This window comes from Cebidichthys violaceus, unplaced genomic scaffold (genome assembly GCF_023349555.1).
Source record: "Cebidichthys violaceus isolate CVI_PGR_0920_01 unplaced genomic scaffold, fCebVio1.0.p SCAF_129, whole genome shotgun sequence".
Taxonomy (NCBI): domain Eukaryota; kingdom Metazoa; phylum Chordata; class Actinopteri; order Perciformes; family Stichaeidae; genus Cebidichthys; species Cebidichthys violaceus.
The window spans coordinates 15,015-42,500 of NW_027176295.1; the positions used below are offsets into that span (position 1 = coordinate 15,015).

The window sequence follows — 27,486 nt, forward strand, 5'->3', positions numbered from 1 at the left end:
CTACAGGGTCTGCAGCATCTACAGGGTCAACAGCGTCTACAGGGTCTACAGCGTCTACAGCGTCTACAGGGTCTACAGCGTCTACAGGGTCTACAGGGTCTACAGCGTCTACAGGGTCTACAGCGTCTACAGCGTCTACAGCGTCTACAGGATCTACAGCGTCTACAGGGTCTACAGGGTCTACAGCGTCTACAGGGTCTACAGCGTCTACAGCGTCTACAGCGTCTACAGGATCTACAGCGTCTACAGGGTCTACAGCGTCTACAGCGTCTACAGGGTCTACAGCGTCTACAGCGTCTACAGGGTCTACAGCGTCTACAGCGTCTACAGCGTCTACAGCGTCTACAGGGTCTACAGCGTCTACAGCGTCTACAGCGTCTACAGCGTCTACAGCGTCACAATCCAGAAGCAACGAGTCTCCGTGTTCAGAACAGGAGCAACATTCTGTGTTCCATTCTCATCCAGACATAGAAGTTACTCAGACGTGTGAAAACTCTGCTGGACGTAAATAAAAGTGAGAACCCGGACTGAACCCGACTCCACGAGCAAAGCATGAAACAGTGTTTGTGTTGAAGGAGAGGAGACAGACAGAGACAGACAGAGAGAGAGAGACAGAGAGACAGAGAGAAACAGAGAGAGACAGAGAGAGACAGAGAGAGAGACAGAGAGAGAGACAGGTCTGTGAGCAGGTGAGGTCCTACCTGTCGATGATGACGGGGTCAGAGGGCGTCTCGTTACGATTCCCGCAGCTCTTCTTGTCACAACACCGACTGGAAAAAAAGAGAGAGAAAGGAAACGCAGAGCGTCAACACGTTAGCATCAGAGCTAATGTAGCATCGACAAACACACACACACACACACACACACACATATTTAGGTTTTTTTCCTCTCACGTTCAAGCTTCAAATAAAAAGTGACAAAGAGATTAAAGTGCAGAGAGATTCATCACATGGTGTCATTTCTGTTTATGAAAACAAGTGAATAAATCTGTAAGAGCAGCAATCATATTATTAGAGGATCTGTGTAATAACAGCATTATTCAAACAGAAACAGAGTGATAAAAAGGAGCTGTTTACGGCAACGCATCAACGCATCAGCAGTAACAACAATAAGATCAAATACGATGCATCAAAGACAGAAGATTATCTGCTTTCTTAAAACAATACTTCCATATTTCTACTTAATATTTAAATGATTTTACTTCAGTAAAGTATCTGTTGGTCAAAAGGAGCAAACATGGCAGCAAGAGGTGGAAACTAATAATAATAATAATAATAATAATGATAATAATAATAATAATAATGCTGGATCACATTGTAACGCATATAAAAATAGAAATCACTTCATCTAAAAACTAAGATTTAAAAGTTTGTTCTAAAAGCTGAACTACGTCACAACTTCATCTCTACTTCACCTCACACTACACACTGATGACGTGATTCTATACAGGACATTGTTCAAGGGATTATTAGGAAATTAAAGACCTGCAAAAATAAAGTGCCACTAAATTCTTTTATTTTGAAAAGCGCCCCCCCCCCCCCCCCCCCCCCCCCCCCCCACTCTCTCTCTTTCTCCATCCAGCTGGGTGGAGTCCAAAGCAAGGTCACTAACAGTTGGATGACGCCCAACAATGGAGGCACCACTGTGGACCCCCCTTCACCCCCCCACCCCTCAGTGCCATCGCCCCTGACAACCAGCCAGCCAACCAACCGGGCAGCTGCTCGCCAAAACATGCGTCCAGGTAGCCAGAGGGCAGCCGGCTCCATCCAAACGGCTCCAAAGACTCAGAACATTAAACCCAACCGGAGTCTGTGGAGGCATCTGGAGGGAGCGCGGGGGGGGGGGGGGGTCAGTGTGTTGAACAGCAGCAGACTGAATCCAGAACATTAATACCCATCACACACACGGGAGAACGTCACATGGGCCGCTTTAGTCTCCGACGGCCGGAGGAGGTCAGTGAACGCACCACGGCTCAGAGTCAGTCAGGGGAGGTAACTAAGTACATTTATAACTAAGTACATTTATAACTAAGTATATATATATATATATATATATATATATATATATATATATATATATATATATAACTAAGTACATTTATAACTAAGTATAATATAACTAAGTATATACATAACTAACTACATTTATAACTAAGTATATATAGAACTAAGTACATTTATAACTAAGTACATATATAACTAACTACATTTATAACTAAATATATTTATAACTAAGTACATATATAACTAACTACATTTATAACTAAGTATATTTATAACTAAGTACATTTATAACTAAGTATATATATAACTAACTACATTTATAATTAAGTATATTTATAACTAAGTACATTTATAACTAAGTATATATATAACTAAGCACATTTATAACTAAGTACATATATAACTAACTACATTTATAATTAAGTATATTTATAACTAGGTACATTTATAACTAACTAAATTTATAATTAAGTATATATATAACTAAGTACATATATAACTAGGTACATATATAACTAAGTACATTTATAACTAAGTACATATATAACTAACTATATTTATAACTAAGTATATATAAGTAAGTATATATATAACTAAGTATATATATATATAACTAAGTATATTTATAACTAAGTACATTTATAACTAAGTATATATATATAACTAAGTACATTTATAACTAACTACATTTATAACTATGTATATATATAACTAAGTACATATATAACTAAGTATATTTATAACTAAGTACATCTATAACTAAGTACATATATAACTAAGTACATATATAACTAAGTACATTTATAACTAAATATATATGTAACTAAGTACATATATAACTAACTACATTTATGTCTAAGTATATATATAACTAAGTACATATATAACAAACTACATTTATATGAAAACTACATTTGTAAAAAAGTAAATTTATTGTAAAGTAGGCTTTTATTTATTTTTTTTTATTTTTTTTACTGCAGCAATTTTTAATAATTAGATGTTAAAATCAGATGCAATCCTTAATACAAAATCAATACATTTTTAATAAACAAACTTATTAACTGAAGTATTTTTTAATGCAAATAAAGTACATTGATAACAAAGTACAGCTACCAAAGTAAAGTACTTAAGTACACTTCTCAGGTACTTGTGAAACATTTATATTTGCTACTCAGAGGGAAATATCGTCCTTTTGGTTTAATAAGTGGTTGTTTTGTCTCTGTGATTAACATCTTTAATGGAAACAAAGACGAACAAGTCGAGATTTAAACTTATATTTATTTACCAAATAATAAAAATTATACTTTTAAAAATTTTGAATCATTAAATTAAATCTAAAGTCATGATTATAGATCATGGATTAATTTATTACGAACAAATAAACATAACGTTCTAAAATCAAACATTGTTCCTGTGAAATAATTACAATAATTTGTAATTTTTCATGTTTCTTTGTTTTTAAACTCTTTATCTTTACGTCTTTACATATTTTATTCATATTTATTTTGTCATATCTTAAGTTATCAAAGGGTTTGAATGTGACTTTAGATTTAACAGACTGAGAATTATAATCAACCTTATTATAATATTATATATATATATATATATATATATATGATATTACCAACTATGTAAATTAAGCTACTGTCAACACATAAATTCATCAGTATTAATAATAATCCCTCAGTATAACATCTGAGTTTCACTATTTAAGATGTTGTCAAACCTTTATTCTACACGAGTCGTATGAATGAAGCGTATTAATAAGCTGTAGCTTCTGTTACGTGAGAGACGTTTGAGCCTCAGAGGAAATATTCACACGTTTCAGAGATTTGTCAAAATGAATTCACAAGAGAGAGCGTCGGTGACATCCTTCATCGATAACAACGACACTATCTGCACCTATAATCTCCCGCGCAGCAAAACGCATGTCTTTCTCATTAACATATCTTCCGGTAATTCTTAAAAAATTAATCATATGGCATATGACCCCGCGACGTCCAATTACGCCCCCGCCTCGTTGGCCCCATGCTGTCCTGAATCAAATTGCCATTTGACAAACAAGCGTCAAAATCGCGGGGCTGCGAATGCCAAATGAGACGCTTTATGAATCATTTATCGCAGCGTTTGATCTCGTAAGTACAGAAAAAATCACAAACTAAGCGGCGTGTTTGTGTCTCTCTCTCTGTCTGTCTGCGTCCGTATGGATGTGTACGTGCCACTGTTGCCATAGAACACGCCACAATAATTTATTCCCCCAGCTACTTGGAACCATTAGTGAAAGTTCCAGGAGACCAATTAGCATTGGAAACCCACTGGTGCCGCTGTGGTGACAACCTCCTCCAAACTGCCAAAGAAGTGTTATAAACAAACCGGACCCCAGGAGCACTGCCGGGGCCCCTCCAGGGACCCGGGGCCCCTTTCCAAAAGACAAAAACAAACCTTGGCTGAGCGTCCACAATATCGCCTTAATGACGTTTCCCCCCGGGCCGCAGACAGGCTAACACCACGGCCGGCTAATGACTGAGAGGAACAACACACACAAACCTGAGAGGGAGTGTGAAGCCGTGTGTGTGTGTGTGTGTGTGTGTGTGTGTGTGTGTGTGTGTGTGTGTGTGTGTGTGTGTGTGTGTGTGTGTGTGTGTGAGAGAGAGTGTGTGTGTGAGGCTAAGAACAGGAATAATAAAGCTAAGTTTGTGTGTTTTGTTGCCGCTGTCACTCATTTTGTTGGGGAGATTTTTGTCTCCTCCTCAGGTCGCTGTACAAACACTCTCAGGCCCCCAAAAATAATTCAGCCACGGGAGCCAGTTTGGCCGGCAACCCCGGCCGATTGCCCGTTGCCGGTTGCCACACACAAGCATCATTACTGCTGGCTGCTGCTCCTCCTCGGCGCTCTGCAGCCACTTCAGACGTTTGCCACAAGTGGAATCTACTTAAGGGCACAAAGAGAAGGTTTGTCCGGGCATGTCGGCGCTCCGCTATCACACAAATAAAAAATAAAAAAAACAGAGAGCGCTCCCTTCAAAGGCTCCCCTGAGGACGGTGCAGCGCGGGCGTCAGAGGCCCCGGCTGCTCGGATCACAGCGTCCAGATAACACCGAGCAGGACGGGGGCCCGGCAGCGCAAGGGCTCGCTTTCAAAGGGCAAGTGTTGTAATTACCCGAAGGCCTGGAACGCATCGGCAGCAGCATCAGCAGCAGCAGCAGCCAGAGCTGATGATGCTGCTGCAGCCAGCAACGCCAGCCAGCCAGCCGGCCGGCAGCCGGCGCCGCCTGAACTGGAAGCCACCCTTCCTCTCGGGCGAGCGTGGCAGCAGGTTTTTGGGGGTTTTTTTCGCCCGGAGCCTCTGGCAGCCAGCGAAGGGGGAGCGAGGTGGCCGCGAGGAGAGGAGAGCGAGGGCTACCGGAGAGCTGGCGAGCCTCGGGGAGCCCCCGCTGGCAACGCCGCCGTGCCAACCTGGCTGCTCACTGGTTTGTGATCGGTAGTTTTTGGAAAGCGGCAGAGTCCCGTTTAAGAATGGTTAATGTGCCGCCATGATATGATGGAGAGGTCACAGCTGAAACACACACACACACACACACACACACACACACACACACACACACAGGATTTCTAGATTCTGATACGTTGATTTCTGAAAGAAACAAAGTGACTAGAGAACACGAGAACACGAGGAGCATCGTTTGGTATAAACTTTACCAAATACGTGTTGAGAGAAACCAGACAGGAGTCAGATATGACTCTGGTTTATGCAACAGAAGGACTTTGGTTACGTTTAATCAAAGATGGTAGTTTCTGTTAATTGTTGTTGATTATGTCAACATGTGGCTCAAGTCCGTGTTGACTTTTTCCGGCGACCATCTTTCTTTAACCTGAGCCAATCCTGTGGGAGTCTAAACGATCAGATATTTTGGAAGAAAACAAGTGAAATATGTCGTCAATGATACAACTTTCAAGTTGATTATCGTATTTTGATTCTACGGCTCACTTTTAATGTTTTGGACGAAGTGTTTGGCTAACCGCTAACAGCTAACCGCTAACAGCTAACAGCACTACCTGTACCTACACTGCTGCGTACATCGCCGCCTAGCGGGCAGATTGGTGAGTTTAATTTTGTTTTGGGCTCGGATTCTATGAGCTGTCTTATAACGGTGACTTTGAGTCATTGCTTGCATACATCGCCGCTTGTTTTTGAGTTTAAATGAAGTGCGTTTTACACATCGGTGCAAGTTGCGGAAGTGTATTCATTCAATCACACAATAGTGGTTCTCTGTCAGCCTCTTGAACTACAACTATAGAAACACTGTCCTATCCTCCAACAAACACTGACTATTTAATACAAATAAACACCATAATACAAATCAATAAATATAAGTCAAAACTTTACATGAACCACTGATTTTTATAAGGCCTGATATGAAGGACCAGCATCCCTTCTCAAGTCCACCTACGAGTACAGAGGAGTGACTAAAAGCTGATATTATGGAGACACAACAGGTATATTTATCTCCTGTTGGCTGTAAATCTGCTCAGTAACCAGAAACTTCAGCCGTCACATGAATGTAGTTGAGTCAAAAGAACAAAACAGAAATAGGAGATGGTAGATTCTTGTTCTTTAGATCCAATAAGAGTGTAACCGTCCCTCCACCTGAAACAGGTGCCGAGTGTGATCCAGGTAGACAAACCCAACAGGGACGCCCATAAAGACTCGCTCTCACCTGGGAGCGTGACGGCAGAGAGACGGGTAGAGATGGAAAGAGTGAACCGCTGTCTCATTAGCGAATGGAAACACAGCATCCATCAGGGGGAAAGCTCGTTAATAATCACACTCAATCACATAATGACTGAGGCTCAGAGACGCAGACAGACAGCCGGTGGTATGGAAACAAAGCCGCTATCAAAAGGAATCTGGTGGATGGGATACTGAAGTGTAGAGGTACTGAAGTGTAGAGATACTGAAGTGTAGAGATACTTAAGTTTAGAGATACTGAAGTGTAGAGATACTTAAGTGTAGAGATACTGAAATGTAAAGATACTTAAGTGTAGCGATACATAAGTTTAGAGATACTGAAGTGTAGAGATACTGGAGTGTAGATATACTGGAGTGTAGAGATACTGAAGTGTAGAGATACTGAAGTGTAGAGATACTGGAGTGTGGATATACTGAACTGTAGAGATACTGAAGTGTAGAGATACTGAAGTGTAGATATACTGAAGTGTAGAGATACTGAAGTGTAGAGATACTGGAGTGTAGCTATACTGAAGTGTAGAGATACTGAAGTGTAGAGATACTGAAGTGTAGAGATACTGGAGTGTAGAGATACTGGAGTGTGGATATACTGAACTGTAGAGATACTGAAGTGTAGAGATACTGGAGTGTGGATATACTGAACTGTAGAGATACTGAAGTGTAGAGATACTGAAGTGTAGAGATACTGAAGTTTAGAGATACTGAAGTGTAGAGATACTGAAGTGTAGATATACTGAAGTGTTGAGATACTGGAGTGTAGAGATACTGAAGTTTAGAGATACTGAAGTGTAGATATACTGAAGTGTAGATATACTGAAGTGTAGAGATACTGAAGTGTAGAGATACTGAAGTTTAGAGATACTGAAGTGTAGATATACTGAAGTGTTGAGATACTGGAGTGTAGAGATACTGGAGTGTAGATATACTGGAGTGTAGATATACTGGAGTGTAGATATACTGAAGTGTAGAGATACTGAAGTGTATAGATACTGAAGTGTATAGATACTGAAGTGTAGAGATACTGGAGTGTAGAGATACTGGAGTGTAGAGATACTGGAGTGTAGATATACTGGAGTGTAGAGATACTGGAGTGTAGAGATACTGGAGTGTAGAGATACTGAAGTGTAGATATACTGAAGTGTAGAGATACTGAAGTGTAGAGATACTGAAGTGTAGATATACTGAAGTGTAGAGATACTGGAGTGTAGAGATACTGGAGTGTAGAGATACTGAAGTGTAGATATACTGAAGTGTAGAGATACTGAAGTGTAGAGATACTGAAGTTTAGAGATACTGAAGTGTAGATATACTGAAGTGTTGAGATACTGGAGTGTAGAGATACTGGAGTGTAGAGATACTGGAGTGTAGAGATACTGAAGTGTAGATATACTGAAGTGTAGAGATACTGAAGTGTAGAGATACTGAAGTGTAGATATACTGGAGTGTAGAGATACTGGAGTGTAGAGATACTGAAGTGTAGAGATACTGAAGTGTAGAGATACTGGAGTGTAGAGATACTGAAGTGTAGAGATACTGAAGTGTAGAGATACTGGAGTGTAGAGATACTGAAGTGTAGAGATACTGGAGTGTAGAGATACTGGAGTGTAGAGATACTGAAGTGTAGAGATACTGGAGTGTAGAGATACTGGAGTGTAGAGATACTGAAGTGTAGATATACTGAAGTGTAGAGATACTGGAGTGTAGAGATACTGAAGTGTAGATATACTGAAGTGTAGAGATACTGAAGTGTAGATATACTGAAGTGTAGATATACTGAAGTGTAGATATACTGAAGTGTAGAGATACTGAAGTGTAGAGATACTGGAGTGTAGAGATACTGAAGTGTAGAGATACTGGAGTGTAGAGATACTGAAGTGTAGAGATACTGGAGTGTAGAGATACTGGAGTTTGGGTAAAGAAGAGATAAACAGGAGGACAGGTCCGGACTACAGGCCCGGTTCTGTTCTGTCACTGGCTGAATACATCACAACCAGTTCACTTCATACTTAAATCAATCCATGCATCAGTAAACCAGTTCACAGATTAGATTAACCAGTTTACTGCTAACGTTTACCAGTCTATTCCCACCTAAACCAGTTTATTTCACATGCGTGTGTTTAAATGTGAACCAGTTTAAAGATTAACCAATTTAATGCAACTGTAGACCAGTTTACATGCAACAAGTTTAACTGCAGAAACCAACATCAACTGCATATTTATGCAATTATATGTTATATTATAATTATAATATTATAACATATGTATGCACAGATAAAGCAGTTTAGATGTAGACCAGTTTGCTGGTTTGTTCTTCCAGTGTATTTACATGTTAATCACATCAGGTTGATTCATGAAACAAATAAACTAAATAGAAAAACATTCTCTCTTCTTCATGTGGCTCAAACACACAAAGACTCTGAGACTCCAGCTTCAGGTGTGTGTGTGTGTGTGTGTGTGTGTGTGTGTGTGTGTGTGTGTGTGTGTGTGTGTGTGTGTGTGTGTGTGTCCTATTTTTATCCCACTCCTCCCCCACTCTTCTTCTTCTTCTTCTTCACTCCTCAGACTGAACCAGTAAAACCATTAACTCACAGACAACAGCAAAAACACGCAGGCCAGGAAACGTGTTGATTGGTGTGATGAACGACAAACCAACAGCTGCTCTCTCACACACACACACACACACACACACCTCCAGTATCTATAAACCATCTCTCATCCATACAATGCAGCTCAAAGAGATAATACAAATAATAAGAATAATATACAAACTTACAAAAACATCAGCATCAAAATAAACTTAAAGTACCAAAAGTAAAAGTACTGATGCAGATGAATATATATTGAATTATTGTATTATAGTTATTATATATATATATATATATATATATATATATATATATATAATATAATAATAAAATGTATTATTTATTATGCATATTATTTATATTTTGAGTTAATAAAACCTGGAGAGTAACTGAAGTATGTACAGTAGTAGACATACTTAAGTACAACTTCAAGGTCTTTGTACAAAAGTACAGGACTTGAGTAAATGTACTGTTACATTCCACCTCTGTTTAGAGATACATATTGAACTATATTTATAATATTTTACATGAAACACAGATGGATATCAGGTGCTATTTATTTTCTAGGCGATAGCTCGAGTTAAAATAAAATAAAACTAATTAATTCTAACTTTAAGAGGACTCAACATTTCATTAAATTGGCATAAAGATATGAGGATGAAGTACTTTTAAGAGTAAGTGCTCATTATACCATTATACCACGAAGTACAACATTCAGCTCCGATGTCAAACCACACCGTTAATACACTCTGAATAAAAACGTACGAGTCGCAGGTTGGACTCCCTGAACGAACGGGACAGGGAGGGCTCATGGGGGGGGGGGTCTCACCTGCACATGATCTCGTGGGTGAGGAGGACGCGACACATCTCTGGGTTCTTGTCCTGACCTTCGTAGAGGATCGGCTGATGGGACACAAACAGACAGGAAGTCAGACATACAGACAAATAGTCTAAATGTCTCTTATTAGGGTCGAGGTTTTGATCATCTGAGGTTAACGTAAAGTACTTCTGGTTGGCTCGGGAGGCTAAATGGGGCACAAGTAAACCAGTTAAAAGATCAACCGGTTAACTGCATGTTAACCAGTTTACGGAACATGTAAACTAGTTTACCCTACAGACTATTGAATGTCTAAACTAGTTTACAGTTTTCAGTCAAACCAGTTTACAGATAAACCAGTTTAGTACACATGTACTCCACATGTAAACCAGTTCATAAACCAGTTTAGTACACATTTACTCCACATGTGAACCAGTTTATAAACCAGTTTATGTGAACCAGTTTAGTACACATGTACTCCACATGTAAACCAGTTCATAAACCAGTTTAGTACACATGTACTCCACATGTAAACCAGTTCATAAACCAGTTTAGTACACATGTACTCCACATGTGAACCAGTTCATAAACCAGTTTAGTACACATTTACTGCACATGTAAACCAGTTTATAAACCAGTTTAGTACACATTCATTTACTGCACATATACACCACATGTAAACCAGTTTAGTGCACATTTACTGCACATGTAAACCAGTTCATAAACCAGTTTAGTACACATGTACTCCACATGTGAACCAGTTCATAAACCAGTTTAGTTCACATGTACTCCACATGTGAACCAGTTCATAAACCAGTTTAGTGCACATTTAACGCACATGTAAACCAGTTCATAAACCAGTTTAGTACACATGTACTCCACATGTGAACCAGTTCATAAACCAGTTTAGTACACATTTACTGCACATGTAAACCAGTTTATAAACCAGTTTAGTACACATTCATTTACTGCACATATACTCCACATGTAAACCAGTTTAGTGCACATTTACTGCACATGAAAACCAGTTCATAAACCAGTTTAGTGCACATTTACTGCACATGTAAACCAGTTTATAAACCAGTTTAGTGCACATTTACTGCACATGAAAACCAGTTCATAAACCAGTTTAGTGCACATTTACTGCACATGTAAACCAGTTTATAAACCAGTTTAGTGCACATTTACTGCACATGTAAACCAGTTCATAAACCAGTTTAGTACACATGTACTCCACATGTGAACCAGTTCATAAACCAGTTGTAGATGTAGATCTACTTCGTGACCATTTAGACCAGTTAAAATATAAATGGGACCAGTTCACGGTGCTTTGTCGTGTTGTTTTATGCAGATCACGTGAACTAATGAGACAGTTGATGTGTGCAGGTGTTGCTTTTATTTTGTCAACCCCCCCCCCCACACCTGATTGGACCTCAGCACCAACAACAAAGTCAAACATGGCCTCCAACCACCACAATCACCACCACCACCACCACCTCCCTTTTGGTGGTCTCAGCCTCCTCCGGCCTTCCCAGAATTCCCTGCCAGATGGCGGGTGGCGCCCCAGGATGAGGGCCCCCCCCCCACGCCCCCACCGAGCTGTCATGTCAGCGTCCGGATGACGGATGACCGCTGTGTGTGTGTGTGTAGGTGTGTGGGTGTGTGTGTGTGTAGGTAATACCCTGGTGGTTGTAAATTAACTCCAGTAAGAGTGTGTGTGTGTGGGTGTGTGTGTGTGTGTGTGTGTGTGTGTGTAGGTAATACCCTGGTGGTTGTAAATTAACTCCAATAAGAGTGTGTGTGTGTGTGTGTGTGTGTGTGTGTGTGTGTGTGTGTGTGTGTGTGTGTGTGTGTGTGTGTGTGTGTGTGAATATTCTTCCCCTTTTTCCTTCCCTCTTTTCCTATGATGACCTACCACTACCTCATCCACCTTTATAGTCAAAACAGACCTCCGCCCTGCGCACACACACACACACACACACACACACACACACCCCTGGGGTACAATACTTTTAGGATAACGACCACTTCTGCATTATTGATCCCGATCCCGGCTCTGTTCCTCTGGATTAAAACGCTGCAGTTTGACCAGAAGGGATGTGGATCGCATCAGGGACACACACACACACACACACACACACACACACACACACACACACACACACACTGTGTGTAGATTTTGGTGGTCTGGTCGATATTTATACATCATTGGTGATGTAATACCCCCATGAGTGTGTGTGACTGCACGTCCTCTTTCATGCTCGTTTGTGGGTCAACGTCCACATTTCTGTGTGAGCGTCTTGACGTCTTTGGAAAGACGGTGAGGACAATATATTTGGAAAGTGGACATTTTGGAAAGGAAGAAGACATTTTGGGGGAACCTCAGGATATTATTTTTTTTATTATTTGAAAGTGTAAACTTGTGAAGACAGTTTCCAGTAGTGAGGACATTTTTCATAACACGGGGCCATAATTAGAGAGTGATTAATAACAGAGAGGACGCTCTTTGATGAAAAGTTAAGACGTTTTTGATGAGAGATATTTCAGATATTGGGGACAGTTTATTACATTTTATTAGAAATAGAAAGTGGACCCTTTGGAATGCAAGGACAGTTTATGTATCATGAGGACATTTTGGATTTCAGATATTCATTTTGAAAAGTGGCAACATTTTAAAAAAAACATTTAAAAAGGAAAAGTGAGACTTATTTTTAAAAGTGGACATTTCTAAATATGAGGACGAGTATTTTATTTTTGGCAAACAGGAACGTTTTAAAAAAGTGAGGACTTGATATTTTGGAAATATTAGTTTGGAAAGAGAATGTCTGAAAGTAAGGACACTTACTTTAAATGTTTTTAAAAGTTAGAATTGAGGACGTTTATATTCTTTGGGAAGTGAAGACATTTGTGGAAAACTGAGAACAAATGTGGAAAATCAAAACAAACAAAATCATTTTTGTGTGGATTTCTTAGAAATTGGTTTGATTTTCAAAATATGAAGACCTTTATTTTTGGAGATTAAAGGCATGTTTTGTAAAGTGAGGACATCTGACTGTCGTCACTTCTTTCAAAGCTTGTTTTAGGGTTCAGATTTCGACGATGATCCTCACAAGTTTAAACGCTCTGATTCTTCCTTCAGAGAGCTCAGATTTGTCTCGTTTGTTGCGCTCTCTCACACACACACACACACACACACACACACACACACACACGCGCGTGTTTTGTTTAGCGGTGACAGCTGAAGTCACACTGAGCGCTTCATCCTCTCTGTGTGATGAAACTCTCAGTGCAGAAGTTGCTCCGCGGTCCAATCTGCATTAATTCAGCCGCTCCTCGCTCCGACAATCCCACGGACGCGGGCCCCTAACGGGCCCTCCACGGGGTTTTTATCGACTCCAGCCGACCCGTCTGTCAGGTCTGACTGTCGACCAATGGGGTGTCATGTAGTGGGAGGTGAAGGTGGAGACGTGTGTGTGTGTGTGTGTGTGGGGGGGGGGGGGGATGTCAGGATTATTGTCTCCAGTGGGCCGTCGCTGTGCCACATTAGGGCCTATTGATCGGTTTCCATGGCTGACGCTTTGTCGAGGAGCCGCTTGGTACATCGATTGGTGACATGCCGACAGGGCCAACCAGGGGGGGGGGGGTATGACTGTGTGTGTGTGTGTGTGTGTGTGTGTGTGTGTGTGTGTGTGTGTCGGGGGGGGAGGACGGGTGGAGGTTTAAACAGGTGTTTGGATATGATTTACGTTTTGGAATATTTTATGTAAGTGATGATTATTAATATTTCTTCAAGCTCCTAAACATAGCAAGACTGGAACCCAGACCCAGAGGCCCCCAGACCACCACACCACCAGGGGCCCAGAGCCCCCAGGGGCCACCACTGTGTGTCAGTTGGTTGTGGTTATTCGTTGTGGTTATATCTACTAGGACATGTGTCATCGTTTAATCTGGAGGTGCTGGTTGGTAGAGGGGCCTTTACAGACTTTTAGTGTGTGGGTCTCTGTAACAAAGTCCTCTGTGAGCACATGTTGGACTCATTAAAGGGTTAACGGATCAGAAACAAACCAGAGAGACTTGAATGAATCCAGTTGTTAAGACTACACATGACAAGATGTTTAATCGTTTATGTTCTAATCATTTGTGTTTTAATGTTAATATTCTCTACATTACTACAACAACGCTAAAAGAAAACACCTGTGTGATCAGTTGCACCAATAGTTTTTATTGAGAAATGAAACTTTATTAAGTGTTGAATTTGAGTTTGGAGTCACTTCCTGTTCTAAACTTGTGTTAAGAAACGTTGAGATTATTGTTCTCACAGTAAAGTGAGGTGTGAGGAACCGGAGGATCTGGAGTCCAGTGAACTTCAGGAATGAAGCCGGGAAGTCGGCTGGCAGGAGCCTCTGGAATTCAGAAATGTTTTGGCACTGAAAGCGTTCACAGGTTCAAATCCCACACGAGGCTCTGAGAGGAAACCAGGAAAAGAAGGAGTCGACTAAAGATGGAGCCGCACAGCTGGAAAGGAAAACACATCAGTGGTGCAGAAGTGAGAGTGAGGAGGAGGAGGAGAAGGAGGAGGAAGAGGAGGAAGAGAAGAGGAGGAGGAGAAGAGAAGAGGAGTATAGAGGAAGAGGAGGAGGAGAAGAGAAGGAGTGTAGAGGAGGAAGCTGAGGAGGAGGGAGAGTGTAGAAGAGGAGGAGTTAGACGAAGGGTTTGATGTTTGAGGAGATTCTTCTTTGAGGAGTTTTAAGAGTTCCTTGTAGTTTGAGGAAGGAGAACCAGAGTGTGAATGAATATTTTGGGTTTAAACGACGTGATTGGTCGATTGAGCGTCTTGTTTCTCGTCGGTCTCATTTTTGGGTTTATGGGTAAAAAGGTTGTGTAGGTATGAAGAGGGTCCATCATGACATCATGAGGTGTTACTGGTCAGGAGCTCTGACACACACCACACGTTACAGCTCCATGTTCTCATCTACACATCCTATCAATAAACATGGAGGACATAGATTCATGGCTGTTGACAGTATGTTCAGAAGTATGGAGTAAAACACAGAGATATTATATATTACATCCTCTGTAAAGACCTTTGACTGTAACATGTCAACAACATGACAGAGTCATTGTTTGTGATGTGGAACCTGTGGGTCGTCTCACCTGTTTGGTCATGGAGTCTATCAGCCGGACGAAAAGGTCCTGTTCTGTCCTGATGCCTGAAAGTACACACACAATAATAATAATAATAATAATAATAATAATAATAATAATAATAATAATAATAATAAGCAGGAAGTCAATGAGCAGAATTGAAGGCCTCATGACACATTTATTCACACACACACACACACACACACATGCTTACATTAGCCTGTTATGCTAATTCCATCTCAGTATGCAAACAAAAGAAGAGAACCCTACTAACGTTCTGTAAATGACTTCTGATATTATTTATGTCCCGGTAGTGTATTTATGTTTTCTGTAGCTCTTGTCGTCTCGTCCCGGCTACGCTAACCCCCCCCCCTCAGCAAAAACAAACATTAGCGCTGCTCCAGAGCTGTTTATTATTTATAGGCCACGCCGCCTTTAACTGCCTCCCCCCCCCCCCCCCCCCGCCGCCTGTATTTTCCTCAAGGATAACGAGGAATCCTCGTTCTCCGACAAATTAAATATCAATCAGGACGGCTCGTGTTTTATTAGCGGTGCGTCGGAGCAGTGAATGTGACACAAACATGACACGGAGGCGGAGGAGGCGGAGGAGGCGGAGGAGGCGGCGTCGCGGGCTAACACCTGTTAGCGAGCGGAGGAGCATCGATAATTGTATTCCAATGTTTTTAGTTGTTTTTTTTGTCCGCGCGCCTTCCTGTGCTTCTCTTAATTGACATGATTCACTCCCAGAATGCCGAGCGGCGGCTGTCCGTTCAAAGGAATTTTGAGGATGAGGTCAATTAACCTCCGTACGAAGCTAATCCGACGCCGCCGACTCACATTAGGAGTGATTTATCCAAAATAAAACCCTCTTTTATGACTCCACTTCATCTGGTGAGTTGTTCCCCCCCACAAGATGGAGAAAACAGAGTTTGGTTAGTTGTCAGATTTTCCAGATGTCTCTCTCTCTCTCTCTCTCTCTCTCTCTCTCTCTCTTTCTCTCTCGCTCTGTCTCTCTCTCTCTCTCTATCTCTCTCTCTCTTTCTCTCTGTCTCTCTCTCTGTCTCTCTCTCTCTCTATCTCTCTCTCTCTTTCTCTCTGTCTCTCTCTCTGTCTCTCTCTCTCTCTATCTCTCTCTCTCTTTCTCTCTCTCTCTCTCTCTCTCTCTGTCTCTCTCTCTCTCTCTGTCTCTCTCTCTCTCTCTCTCTCTCTCTCTCTCTCTCTCTCTCTCTGTGGTGATAATAAAAACTTTCTTCCAGCCTCACTAGAAGTCTGCAGAGTTGACCTTTAATATAAATTCCTTCCTCCACAGAAACTCCAAATCATGCAGGAAAGTTCACAACAGAGAGAAACCGACGGCCTCACCTGTGGGACCCCCCCCCCCCCCCAATCATTAGCTCCACTTCAATCAATCAACACGGCCCACGTTGAACAAAGACTCACCTGACCTACAGAGCTGCCATTTAAAAAGAGGGAGAAGTTTAACTCCACGCTGTCAATCATCTTTAGAATGACTGAGGTCCAGCTCAACCGGCTCCAGACAGGAAACGCCGGCTTCTCCGTTTTAAAAGGTAATGGAGCCAATGAGAGCCGATGATTAGATACTGATTGACCAGTCAGAAATAGGGGCGGGACTAACGCCGCTGTCAAGCTGTGTCAATATCGCCTGACGTCAGTTTGTTTTTAAACAAAAAAAGTTCTACATTTATTTTTTCTCAATAATAGATATCACTTTTTCTCTTTCTTTGTTATAATCTGTAATAATTATAATTTAACGTGAGTATTTTACATCTGTCTTATCGTTTTAATGTTAATAATTTGTTTTTTTTATTTAGTTTGTATTGCCGAGTCCTGAACTGTTTTTGTTCCACCATGTAAAACACTTTGTAACTTTCTTTTCTTCTTTCTGTGACTGTAAACTAATTAAACCAATCAGTGTTAAAGCACTACGCTGTTTCATTAGAGGCAACCAGTGAACAGACGTTCACTGTTAGTATATAACTGGATGATAATAATTGTTAAATCTCTGTTTGTTGTACATGGTGCGTCACTTTAAATGTTGCTGCAGCAAAGGATTGTGGGGCGACGTTATCTTCTTTCCTTTAGTAAAGGATGTTCCCTATGCTGAAGGAGATAGGAAAGGAAGCACTGAAGCACCTTTCCTTAGCATTTACAGAATTGGAACAGCTGTTATCATGGCGGTCACTTATATAAATACATATATATATATATATATATATATATATATACATATATATACATATATATACGTATATATATACGTATATATATATATACATATATATATGTATATATATACATATATATATATACATACGTATATATATACATATATATATATACATGTATATATATATATACATGTATATATATATATATGTATATATATATATATATATATATATATATATATATATTACAGTAGTATAACGTGACTCACCGTTGCTGTAGAGGAGCTGTAGTCTGTAGTGGATCCCGTTGTTGGTCTTCTCTCCGTTGTACTCCTGTTACACACACACACACACACACACACACACACACACACACACGTTACACAACGAGGTACTGTGATGAAGGTGTGTTGTTTTTTATTCATTTTTTGTGTACTTTATTTCCATTTTATTTTGTATTGCTGAGTCGTGTTTTGGTTGCTGGTTCCACCAAATAATAAAGTTAATTATTAGATGATTATTATTATTATAACATTTCATCTCTTTCATCAGGAATGTGTTTCCATAATGAAGTCTTTACTTATTTATTCTCTATTTAAACAAAATAAAAGAATATTGTATAAAAAGTTGTTTTAAGTATTTTCCAAAATCCTTTTCGTGTTTTTATTATTAAATCTTGTTTATTTATTCTGTACATGTCTGAGTTAACATGATACTCAACTGTTTTTGTGTTTGATGGTGATTGTTATTACTGTTTATTATTGCCGCTGGGTGATCATGTGACACCTGAAGACGAGGCAGACGTCCGTCTGTCCGTCACTGAAGAGACTCTGAACACAACGTCCACGAGACAATAAAGTCTCTTTGTCTCTTTCTCTTTGATATTTAAGTTGTAGAAAGGACCATATACGTGTAAACCTCTTGTTAACGTACACATTTATTTACTGTATATGCATTCATATTTATTTATTTACTTGTATTAATATTTATTTATTTACATGTATTAATATTTATTTATTTACATGTATTAATATGTATTTATTTATATGTATTAATATTTATTTATTTACATGTAATAATATTTTTTTTACATGCATTCATATTTATTTATTTACATCTATTAATATTTATTTATTTACATGTATTAATATATATTTATTTACATGTATTAATATGTATTTCTCTACATGTATTAATATTTCTTTATCTACATGTATTAATATTTATTTATTTATTGACCATGTGCTGTACATGTTTACTGCTCAATCTATTTGATTTTCTTAGTATTTGTAAATCTACAAAGATGATATCTGTTACGGTTTCTTTTCTCTCCCGACCCTCTCTCACCCCTTCCTCTTCTTCCTCCTCTTCATCCCCCTCATCCTTTATTCTTCTTTTTATTTCAGCTCTCTCTCTCTCTCTCTCTGTCTCTCTCTCTTTTCTCTCTTTTATTTCAGTCTCCGTCAGTCAGTCGCTCGATGCCAACTGTGCCTGGGAGTGTTGGCTCAGTCCCAGTGTGTGTGTGTGTGTGTGTGTGTGTGTGTGTGTGTGTGTGTGTGTGTGTGTGTGTGTGTGTGTGTGTGTGTTGGGGGGGTTTCGGGGTGAGAGACTAGAGGTCGAAGCAGAGGTGAGGTGAGTGAGTGGGTGGAGTGGAGGATTTTAGTTCCAGCTGGCAGCTGATCAAACACCAAACACTCCTCAACCTGTCTGGATATTATTATCATTATTATTATTATTATTATTAGCAGCAGTAGTAGCAGTAGTAGTAGTAGTAGTAGTAGTAGTAGTAGTACTGTCAGTAGTAGTACTGTTAGTAGTAGTAGTAGTAGTAGTAGTATCCTGTATGTGGCCCTCAGCTCAAAGCTCATTGGTTCCTTATAATAATAAATAATAGATCTGTTGTTTTTTTCTCAGCTGAAAATGTATTTGTTGAATTTCCTTTGACTATGAGAATCGTCACGTTTCATTGTTTCATTTAATTATTATTATTGTCTATTCGTACGTGTGAAATAAAGGAAAAAATCAATTAAAAATATTGTTTTGAAAATATTAAAAAAATAAGTTATCTATGTTAAAAGACTTTTTTTACTGCTAATAAAGTATAAAAAATAATGAATAAGTTTGAGATTTTTTTAAAAGTCTCAGTCATTTTCTAAAACAGCTGATCACTATCGGAAACATCTGTTGGGAAGTACTTTCAGCGGCGGATGAATCTGTGACTCCAGTGAGCATTAGAATGAGTCAGAATGAACTACTTAGTGTTCCCGGGGCTGAAGGACCAACACAGAGGTCTTCAGTGGGTCACTTCTAAAACGTCACCTTATCTTTCTCCACAAAGTCGATGTAGGACGTCCTCTCGATCTCCACCGGCTGACCCTGACGGTCGTACAGCGCCAGCACGAAGTGGAAGAAGTTGGACTTCCTCAGGTTGGACGGAGGCTGCTTCTCAAAGTGAGCTCGGGCCAAACCAACACCGCTGAAACACACAGAGAGGGAAGGTTTCATTATTTACACACACACACACACACACACACACACTAACTTGAGATTGATTGATTTCTCATTTTAAAACAACAAAAATAATGTGAACCGAATCATCGTCAGCGAAGATTTATAATCTGCAAAAATAAACACCTCAAACTGATTTATGTGAAAAGAAAAAACACACGAGGAAAGAGGAGGACAGGTGACAGAGGAGGAGGAGACAGGAGGACAGGTGACAGAGGATGAGGAGAGAGGAGGACAGGTGACAGAGGATGAGGAGAGAGGAGGACAGGTGACAGAGGATGAGGAGGAGGAGGACAGGTGATAGAGGAGGACAGGTGATGATAGAGGAAGACAGGTGATAGAGAAGGACAGGTGACAGAGGATGAGGAGGAGGAGGACAGGCGACAGAGGAGGACAGGTGATAGAGGAGGACAGGTGACAGAGGAGGACAGGTGATAGAGGGGGACAGGTGACAGAGGAGGACAGGTGATAGAGGAGGACAGGTGATGATAGAGGAAGACAGGTGATAGAGAAGGACAGGTGACAGAGGATGAGGAGGAGGAGGACAGGTGACAGAGGAGGACAGGTGATAGAGGGGGACAGGTGACAGAGGAGGACAGGTGATAGAGGAGGACAGGTGATAGAGGAGGACAGGTGACAGAGGAGGACAGGTGACAGAGGAGGACAGGTGAGAGGTCACAGTTTGGACAAACAGGTGATGTTTTCACATCAACATAACAAACCAGCACCCTGCTGGTCTCTACCGGTTCAGGACCTGATGGTGGAAGAACCACATCAAGACTCTGAGATATTCACTTCACACTTCAATATCGTGAAAAGTCCTTTCTGCACGCGTCCGTGAAATATTACGTAAACTCAGAGAAACAATCTAGTTTTGACCAGATGAAAGGTACATGTTCGTGAATAAAAGGGACAAAAGACAATAATTAAACTATTTGAAACCATGTAGATAAACAGAGAAACATCACAGGAGTCCAACCTGAGAGATTAAATCACTGAGTTGTTGTTAAAAGAGCAGAAATAAAAATAAAAATGTAAAATGTTTTCTGATGCAGTGTGGAATAAAGTTGAGATGTTTATACTGTAAACTCACTAAAAGTTGATGTATTATTAAATATATATATATAGTTAGTTAGTTAGTTTGTTGGGAGGAATGAATATTAAATAAATGCTTCTTTGAAAAGCTCATTAATCAGCCTCATTATGACTGTCTGACCTCGTTTTCTCAACACGTTTTTACGTGATCCTGGTTCAGTATAAAGAATAATCTAATAAATATATTTAATTCAAAATGATCCGTTAGTTGTGGGGTTCCCCAAGGCTCCGTGTCGGGCCCATCATTGTTTATTATAAATTATATGTTCTAAGACATAATATTAAAATATAATTAATCATACTATTGACAATACTATTTATTTAATCAGGCATGTTACACACTTTACTTCCTGTGTGTAGGAATACATAAAGCTGGTACAAATGTAGCTGTTATACTCTCAGAGGAATCCTAAGACTTGCAAACACATCTACAAATGAAATGCTTATTAACAGGACTTTACTGCCAGTTAGAGAAAGAAAGGAGAGATGTATCCTTTAATGTTGTTTTACATTTAATACCTAAAGTTGATCGTTGTTTCATAATGAGGTCATTGATTTAATGTCATATGATTCCCTCAGAATGAGCTTCAGCACCACGAGCAAAACTGTAAAAAGCCTTTCACTGAGAGAATAAAGAGGAAAACATCAGTGAGTTAACATCAGCAGACGATTTTAGGAAAGAAAAGTGGATAAAAAATCCTGAAATAAAATCGATGCTCCTGCAGGAAGAGACCTCCGCTCTCGGCCCGGAGAACCTCCGAGCTCACCAACAACAACGGCCGAATATTTTTACATCAATCTCATTTTCCTAAAACACTTTATGATCAATATGATCGCCCGGGCGTAGATAAATATTTATTCATGCTCTGGGTTTGTTTTTGGGAGCTCTCGCTCGCTCTCTCCTCGGCTCGGGGGTGTATTCCCCAGACGGCAGATTAATACAGCCGTGACCTTTCTGCACCTCCATTACCGATGCTTAATGCCTCATTTGTAGGCCGGTTTGTTGGAAGCGGAATTCTTTTCGACTCGGCCGAGGAGCGTCGAGAGTCTGTGGAGAAACTCTGAGGAAGAGGAAGAAGACGAGGAAGAGGAAGCTCAGGTGTGCGTCGCTCAGGTTAGAGTTTGTTTTAAAAGAAGGAGGCTAAGAGGGAATAACAGTAACACAGCGGCGTTAAAGGAAGAAGTAACAGCGAGAGGAATCAGACGTCAACACTGTCACCACCAGGTATGTTCAATCACATCCACAAGAACCTGTCCTCCTGTTAACAGTCCTCTACTGAAGAACACAGTACAAACACAACAAGTCCACTACTGAAGAACACAGTACAAACACAACGAGTCCACTACTGAAGAACACAGTACAAACACAACGAGTCCTCTACTGAAGAACACAGTACAAATACAATGAGTCCTCTACTGAAGAACACAGTACAAATACAATGAGTCCTCTACTGAAGAACACAGTACAAACACAACGAGGCCTCTACTGAAGAACACAGTACAAACACAACGAGTCCTCTACTGAAGAACACAGTACAAATACAATGAGTCCTCTACTGAAGAACACAGTACAAACACAACGAGGCCTCTACTGAAGAACACAGTACAAACACAACAAGTCCACTACTGAAGAACACAGTACAAATACAATGAGTCCTCTACTGAAGAACACAGTACAAACACAACAAGTCCACTACTGAAGAACACAGTACAAATACAATGAGTCCTCTACTGAAGAACACAGTACAAACACAACGAGTCCTCTACTGAAGAACACAGTACAAACACAACGAGTCCTCTACTGAAGAACACAGTACAAATACAATGAGTCCTCTACTGAAGAACACAGTACAAATACAATGAGTCCTCTACTGAAGAACACAGTACAAACACAACGAGTCCTCTACTGAAGAACACAGTACAAACACAACAAGTCCACTACTGAAGAACACAGTACAAATACAAGGAGTCCTCTACTGAAGAACACAGTACAAATACAACGAGTCCTCTACTGAAGAACACAGTACAAATACAATGAGTCCTCTACTGAAGAACACAGTACAAATACAATGAGTCCTCTACTGGAGAACACAGTACAAATACAATGAGTCCTCTACTGAAGAACACAGTACAAACACAACGAGTCCTCTACTGAAGAACACAGTACAAACACAACAAGTCCACTACTGAAGAACACAGTACAAATACAAGGAGTCCTCTACTGAAGAACACAGTACAAATACAACGAGTCCTCTACTGAAGAACACAGTACAAATACAATGAGTCCTCTACTGAAGAACACAGTACAAATACAACGAGTCCTCTACTGAAGAACACAGTACAAATACAATGAGTCCTCTACTGAAGAACACAGTACAAACACAACGAGTCCTCTACTGAAGAACACAGTACAAATACAACGAGGCCTCTACTGAAGAACACAGTACAAATACAACGAGTCCTCTACTGAAGAACACAGTACAAATACAATGAGTCCTCTACTGAAGAACACAGTACAAACACAACGAGTCCTCTACTGAAGAACACAGTACAAACACAACGAGGCCTCTACTGAAGAACACAGTACAAATACAATGAGTCCTCTACTGAAGAACACAGTACAAACACAACGAGTCCTCTACTGAAGAACACAGTACAAATACAACGAGTCCTCTACTGAAGAACACAGTACAAACACAACAAGTCCACTACTGAAGAACACAGTACAAATACAAGTAGTCCTCTACTGAAGAACACAGTACAAACACAACGAGGCCTCTACTGAAGAACACAGTACAAATACAACGAGTCCTCTACTGAAGAACACAGTACAAACACAACAAGTCCACTACTGAAGAACACAGTACAAATACAAGGAGTCCTCTACTGAAGAACACAGTACAAATACAATGAGTCCTCTACTGAAGAACACTGTACAAACACAACGAGGCCTCTACTGAAGAACACAGTACAAACACAACGAGTCCTCTACTGAAGAACACAGTACAAACACAACGAGTCCTCTACTGAAGAACACAGTACAAACACAACGAGTCCTCTACTGAAGAACACAGTACAAACACAACGAGTCCTCTACTGAAGAACACAGTACAAACACAACGAGTCCTCTACTGAAGAACACAGTACAAATACGAGTCCTCTACTGAAGAACACAGTACAAATACGAGTCCTCTACTGAAGAACACAGTACAAATACAACGAGTCCTCTACTGAAGAACACAGTACAAATACAACGAGTCCTCTACTGAAGAACACTGTACAAACACAACGAGTCCTCTACTGAAGAACACAGTACAAATACAATGAGTCCTCTACTGAAGAACACAGTACAAACACAACGAGTCCTCTACTGAAGAACACAGTACAAACACAACGAGTCCTCTACTGAAGAACACAGTACAAACACAACGAGTCCTCTACTGAAGAACACAGTACAAATACGAGTCCTCTACTGAAGAACACAGTACAAATACGAGTCCTCTACTGAAGAACACAGTACAAATACAACGAGTCCTCTACTGAAGAACACAGTACAAATACAACGAGTCCTCTACTGAAGAACACAGTACAAATACAACGAGTCCTCTACTGAAGAACACAGTACAAATAGAACGAGTCCTCTACTGAAGAATACAGTACAAATAGAACGAGTCCTCTACTGAAGAACACAGTACAAATACAACGAGTCCTCTACTGAAGAACACAGTACAAACACAACGAGTCCTCTACTGAAGAACACAGTACAAACACAACGAGTCCTCTACTGAAAAACACAGTACAAATACAACGAGTCCTCTACTGAAGAACACAGTACAAATAGAACGAGTCCTCTACTGAAGAATACAGTACAAATAGAACAAGTCCTCTACTGAAGAACACAGTAGAAATAGAACGAGTCCTCTACTGAAGAACACAGTACAAATAGAACGAGTCCTCTACTGAAGAACACAGTACAAATAGAACGAGTCCTCTACTGAAGAACACAGTACAAATACAATGAGTCCTCTACTGAAGAACACAGTACAAACACAACGAGTCCTCTACTGAAGAACACAGTACAAACACAACGAGTCCTCTACTGAAGAACACAGTACAAACACAACGAGTCCTCTACTGAAGAACACAGTACAAATACGAGTCCTCTACTGAAGAACACAGTACAAATACGAGTCCTCTACTGAAGAACACAGTACAAATACAACGAGTCCTCTACTGAAGAACACAGTACAAATACAACGAGTCCTCTACTGAAGAACACAGTACAAATACAACGAGTCCTCTACTGAAGAACACAGTACAAATAGAACGAGTCCTCTACTGAAGAATACAGTACAAATAGAACGAGTCCTCTACTGAAGAACACAGTACAAATACAACGAGTCCTCTACTGAAGAACACAGTACAAACACAACGAGTCCTCTACTGAAGAACACAGTACAAACACAACGAGTCCTCTACTGAAAAACACAGTACAAATACAACGAGTCCTCTACTGAAGAACACAGTACAAATAGAACGAGTCCTCTACTGAAGAATACAGTACAAATAGAACAAGTCCTCTACTGAAGAACACAGTAGAAATAGAACGAGTCCTCTACTGAAGAACACAGTACAAATAGAACGAGTCCTCTACTGAAGAACACAGTACAAATAGAACGAGTCCTCTACTGAAGAACACAGTACAAATACAATGAGTCCTCTACTGAAGAACACAGTACAAATAGAACGAGTCCTCTACTGAAGAACACAGTACAAACACAACGAGTCCTCTACTGAAGAACACAGTGCAAATACAACGAGTCCTCTACTGAAGAATACAGTACAAATACAACGAATCCTCTACTGAAGAACACAGTACAAATAGAACAAGTCCTCTACTGAAGAATACAGTACAAATACAACGAGTCCTCTACTGAAGAATACAGTACAAATACAATGAGTCCTCTACTGAAGAATACAGTACAAATAGAACGAGTCCTCTACTGGAGAATACAGTACAAATACGAGTCCTCTACCAAAGAACACAGTACAAATAGAACGAGTCCTCTACCGAAGAACACAGTACAAATAGAACGAGTCCTCTACTGAAGAACACAGTACAAATACGAGTCCTCTACTGAAGAACACAGTACAAATACAACGAGTCCTCTACTGAAGAACACTGTACAAATACAACGAGTCCTCTTCCGAAGAACACAGTACAAATACAACAAGTCCTCTACCGAAGAACACAGTACAAATACAACGAGTCCTCTACCGAAGAACACAGTACAAATACAACGAGTCCTCTACTGAAGAACACAGTACAAACACGAGTCCTCTACTGAAGAACACAGTACAAATAGAACGAGTCCTCTACCGAAGAACACAGTACAAATACAACAAGTCCTCTACCGAAGAACACAGTACAAATACAACGAGTCCTCTACTGAAGAACACAGTAGAAATAGTATGAGTCCTGTACTGAAGAACACAGTACAAATAGTACGAGTCCTGTACTGAAGAACACAGTACAAATACAACGAGTCCTCTACTGAAGAACACAGTACAAATAGAACGAGTCCTCTACTGAAGAACACAGTACAAATAGTACGAGTCCTCTACTGAAGAACACAGTAGAAATACAACGAGTCCTCTACTGAAGAACACAGTAGAAATACAACGAGTCCTCTACCGAAGAACACAGTACAAATACAACGAGTCCTCTACTGAAGAACACAGTACAAATACAACGAGTCCTCTACTGAAGAATACAGTATAAATAGTACGAGTCCTCTACTGAAGAACACAGTACAAATACAACGAGTCCTCTACTGGAGAACACAGTACAAATAGAACGAGTCCTCTACTGAAGAACACAGTACAAATACAACAAGTCCTCTACTGAAGAACACAGTACAAATACAACGAGTCCTCTACTGAAGAACACAGTACAAATACAACGAGTCCTCTACTGAAGAACACAGTACAAATACAACGAGTCCTCTACTGGAGAACACAGTACAAATACGAGTCCTCTACTGAAGAACACAGTACAAATACAACGAGTCCTCTACTGAAGAACACAGTACAAATACGAGTCCTCTACTGAAGAACACAGTACAAATACAACGAGTCCTCTACTGAAGAACACAGTACAAATACAACGAGTCCTCTACTGAAGAACACAGTACAAATACAACGAGTCCTCTACTGAAGAACACAGTACAAATACAACGAGTCCTCTACTGAAGAACACAGTACAAATACGAGTCCTCTACTGAAGAACACAGTACAAATACAACGAGTCCTCTACTGGAGAACACAGTACAAATAGAACGAGTCCTCTACTGAAGAACACAGTACAAATAGTACGAGTCCTCTACTGAAGAAC

General features: G+C 40.1%; 1 protein-coding gene across 1 annotated transcript in view; it reads right to left on the reverse strand.

The window, feature by feature from the left end:
• Positions 1–697: 697 nt before the first annotated feature.
• The window catches only part of LOC137870068 (transcription factor COE3-like), a 39,006-nt gene continuing 12,217 nt past the window's right edge, over positions 698–27,486 (reverse strand). Inside the window, exons 2-6 of the mRNA XM_068707063.1 lie at positions 19,809–19,965; positions 17,759–17,822; positions 15,310–15,365; positions 10,168–10,241; positions 698–770 (exon numbers count right to left, since the gene is read on the reverse strand). Coding sequence (XP_068563164.1) covers positions 698–770; positions 10,168–10,241; positions 15,310–15,365; positions 17,759–17,822; positions 19,809–19,965 — 424 coding nt within the window. The remainder of the gene's footprint in view (positions 771–10,167; positions 10,242–15,309; positions 15,366–17,758; positions 17,823–19,808; positions 19,966–27,486) is intronic.